Below are 4,185 nucleotides of genomic sequence, written 5' to 3'. Positions count from 1 at the left end.
AGAGTTTTTGAGGTCACTTATGTACACTATCATATCATCTGCAAATAACAAAAGTTTGACTTCTTCCTCTCCAATTTGAATCCCCTTGATCTCCTTCTGTGATCTTATTGCTATCGGAAACTTCAAGAACTATGTTGAAGAGATATGGAGACAGTGGACAGCCTTGTCTTGTTCCTGATTTTAGTGGAATGGCTTTGAGTTTCTCTCTATTTAATTTTATGTTAGCTGTCAGCTTACTGTATATTGCTTTTATTATATTTAGATATGATCCTTGTATCCCTAATCTCTCCAAGACCTTTATTATGAAGGGGTGTTGAATTTTGTCAAATGATTTTTCATTATCTAAAGAAATGATCATATGTCTTTTTTTTCTTTTAGTTTATTTATATGATGGATTACATTGATAGATTTTCATATGTTGAACCAGCCCTGCATCTCTGGAATAAAGCCTACTTGATCATGACAGAAGATTTTTATTGACGTGTTCTTGGATTCGGTTTGCCAGTATTTTGTTGAGAATTTTTGCATCGATGTTCATGAGTGAGACTGATCTGTAATTCTCTTTCTTGGTTGAGTCTTTGTGCAGGTTTTGTACCAGAGTAACTGTGCCTCATAAAAAGAGTTTGGTAATGATCCTTCTGTTTCTATTATGTGGAACACTTTGAGGAGTGTAGGTATTGGCTCTTTTTGAAAGTTCTGGTAGAATCCAGCACTAAACCCATCTGGCTCTGGCTTTTTTTGGTTGGGAGGTTTTTGATAACATCTTCTATCTCCTTGTGGTTTATAAGACTATTTAAATTGCTCACCTGTTCTTGACTTAATTTTGGTATATGGTATCTATCTTAAAAATTGTCCATTTCTTTTACATTTTCCAATTTTGTGGAGTAAAGGTTTTTGTAGTAAGAGCTAATAGTTCTTTGGATTTCCTCAGTGTCTGTTGTTATGTTCCCCTTTTCATTTCTGATTTTGTTAATTTGGATGTTCTCTCTCTCTGCCTTTTGATTAGTTTGGATAAGGGTTTGTCAATTTTATTGATTTTCTCAAAGAACCAGCTCTTTGTTCCATTGATTCTTTGTATGGTTTTCTGTGTTTCTATTTTGTTGATTTCAGCCCTCACTTTGATTATTTCCTGTTTTCTATGCTTCCTAGGTGAGTCTGATTCTTTTTTTCTAGAGCTTTCAGGTGTGCTGTTAGGTTGCTAATGTGAACTTGCTCCATTTTCTTTATATGGGCACTCAGTGCTATGAACTTTCCTCTTAGCACTGTTTTCATAGTGCTCCATAGGTTTGGATCTGTTATGCTGTCATTTTAATTGAATTCAAGGAAGAATACAATTTCTTTATTTCTTCCTTGACCCAAGGGTGGTTCAGTAGTTGATTGTTCAATTTCCATGAGTTTGTAGGCTCTTTGTTCTGGAAGTAGTACTGTTGTTGAATTTTAACTTTACTCCATGGTGATTCAATAAGACAAAGTGGGTTACTCCAATTTTTTTTTAATCTGTGATTTTGCTTTGTTACCATATTTGATCAATTTTAGAGAAGGTTCCATGAGGTGCTGAAAAGAAGGTATATTCTTTCCTGTTTTGGGTGGAATGTTCTATAGATGTCAGTTATGTCCATTTAATTCATTACATCTGTTAGTTCTCTTATTTCTCTGTTAAAATTCTGTCTGGTTGACCTGTCCATTGGTGGGAGAGGAGTGTTGAAATCTGCTACTATTAATGTGTGGGATTTGATGTGTGATTTAAGTTATAGTAATGTTTCTTTTACATGTATGGGTGCTCATGTATTAGGGGCATAGATATTCAGGATTGAGACTCCATATTGATGAATTGTTCCTGATATGAGTATAAAGTGTCCTTCTCCACCTCTTCTGATTGTTTTTAGTTTGAAATCAATTTTTTAGATATTAGGATACCACACCCACTTGTTTCTTAGGTCCATTTGATTAGAAAACCTTTTCCCAACCTTTTACTCTGAGATTGTGTCTGCCATTGAGGTTGAGGTATATTTTTTGTAAACAACAAAATGCTGGATCCTTTTTTGTATCCATTCTCTTAGCCTGTGTCTTTTTATACGTGAATTGATTCCATTAATATTAAACTATATTAATGATGAATGATTGCTAATTTTGGTTATTTTTCGGTAGTAGTGTTTTGATATTTCCCTTCTTTGGGTGATGCTGATGGGTGATTATCAGATTTTGTGGGTGCAGTTAGCTTCCTTGGGTTATGGTTTTCCTTCCAATATTTTCTAGTACAATTTTTGTCATCTTGCTCCTTAATAATAAAGATTCTGACTGGAGCGAGATGGAATCCCATTAGTTCTAATTTGTAGTTCCCTATTGGCTAAAGACGTTGAGAATTTTAAACATTTGTCTTCTTTTATTTATTTTTTTCTCATGCAACAAATCCCAATTGCAGCCTGCCCTCCTCCAAAGCATTAATCTAATTAATCTCTTTAAATTAAAAAAATCAGGAGTCAGTTATCAGGTTAGAACATGAAAGACCAGAGGAACAGGGAGCAGACACCAGTCGCTTTATACCTCTACCATTACTCCATCCAAAAAGAGATCCTCTCCCCCTGGAACTTACTACTACCTGTCTCCTCTCTGTCTATAGTCCTCCAAACCCCCATGGTTAATTTATATGAATAAACAGACCAAAATTTGCAAGGAAATATTTTTCTCAGATAGTAACAATGAACATTTGTACTCAGTTAAGAATGATCAGTGTGCAAGTGTTTAATTATTTGTCTATAAACCATTATCTGTTTAAATACTCTCATCATGGCCATTTTCATTTCTTGATTCCTGAATGTATAGATCACAGGGTCCAGAAAGGGAGTGACAACTGCATCAAATATGGACAGAAACTTATCCAAGTGTATGAAAGAAGAAGGCCATGTGTAGATGAACATCACAGGACCAAAAGCTAAGACCACCACAGTCACATGAGCTGAAAGTGTAGACAGAGCCTTGGAGGAGCCACTTGAAGAAGGTTTGTGAACAGTAAATATAATGACAATATAGGAAATGATCAGTATGAAGAAGGAGCCCACAGATATGAATCCACTGTTGACAAAGACCAGTAACTTCAGTTTGTGTGCTTCTACATAGGCAAGTTTGATGAACCCAGGAAAGTCACAGTAGAAGCTGTCCAAAACATTTGGTCCACAGAATGGTAAGTTTATTACAAAAGCCAATTGAATAAGAGAATGCATAAGGCCAACCACCCAGGAGGCCACTGAAAACAAGATGCACATCTTTGGACTCATAATGGTCAGATAATGGAGAGGCTTACATATGGCCACATATCTGTCGAAAGCCATGGCTATGAGTAGCACCATCTCCACACCACCAATGAAGTGAATGAAGAATATTTGAGTGATGCACCCTCTAAAAGTGATGACTTTATGCTTTCTCAACAAATCATAAATCATCTTGGGGGAAATAACAGAAGAAACACCCAAGTCAATGAAGGAGAGGTTAGCCAACAGAAAGTACATGGGAGAGTGTAAGTGAGGATCAGAAGCCACAGTGAAAACGATGAGGGAGTTTCCTGTCATGCTTACTACATAAAGCGTGGAGGAGAACACAAAAAGTAATAATTGGATGTCCCAAGAATTGGTGAGCGGCAGGAACACAAACTCTGACACCACAGACTGATTCTTTCCTTCCATTGGCTCTGTAGGCAGTGCTACCTGAAGGAAGAAATGTGAGAAACTATAAAATATAATTTTATAAATAGAATAGGAGAATCTCCTAGTAATGAAAATCCATTTTATTGCAACATTGAAACTAACTTTAAAGTGAGTAGTGTGAGACACAACCAATAATCTGAAATTTATAAATTAGTTGGAAATAGGATTTAACTCCTCTAACAAAAGTTTTCATCAAAAACTCAAGGACAATGAGGTTTGGTGGGCTTTAAATGAGGATACTAGTGCCAGTTGAACTGGCTCATTCATTAAGAGCAGTTGCTACTCTTTCAAAAGACCCCCCGCTGTGTTCTTAGCATCCATACCAAGTAGCTTACAATAGTCTATAGTTCTAGCTCCAGGGAATCTAATGACACCTCTTATTTTCATGAGATTTTCTCAAGCATGAATCATAAAATTAATCACAAAGACACATACATGTAATTTTTAGTTTTTTTTATTGTAATTTTTAGTTTTTTTTATTTTA

At 35.7% G+C, this 4,185-nt stretch overlaps 1 protein-coding gene across 1 annotated transcript; it reads right to left on the bottom strand.

Annotated features, from left to right (window-relative positions):
* Nucleotides 1-2,717: 2,717 nt before the first annotated feature.
* On the bottom strand, nucleotides 2,718-3,683 carry LOC101983991 (olfactory receptor 4F3/4F16/4F29-like). The gene has a single exon (XM_005372269.2). The coding sequence runs from the start codon at nucleotides 3,678-3,680 to the stop codon at nucleotides 2,718-2,720; it is 963 nt and encodes a 320-aa protein (XP_005372326.1). The 5' UTR covers nucleotides 3,681-3,683.
* Between the last annotated feature and the right edge of the window lie 502 nt (nucleotides 3,684-4,185).

Source organism: Microtus ochrogaster, unplaced genomic scaffold, assembly GCF_000317375.1.
Source record: "Microtus ochrogaster isolate Prairie Vole_2 unplaced genomic scaffold, MicOch1.0 UNK701, whole genome shotgun sequence".
Taxonomy (NCBI): domain Eukaryota; kingdom Metazoa; phylum Chordata; class Mammalia; order Rodentia; family Cricetidae; genus Microtus; species Microtus ochrogaster.
Note: the sequence above shows the minus strand (reverse complement) of the source record. Positions and strands in the feature narration are given on the sequence as shown.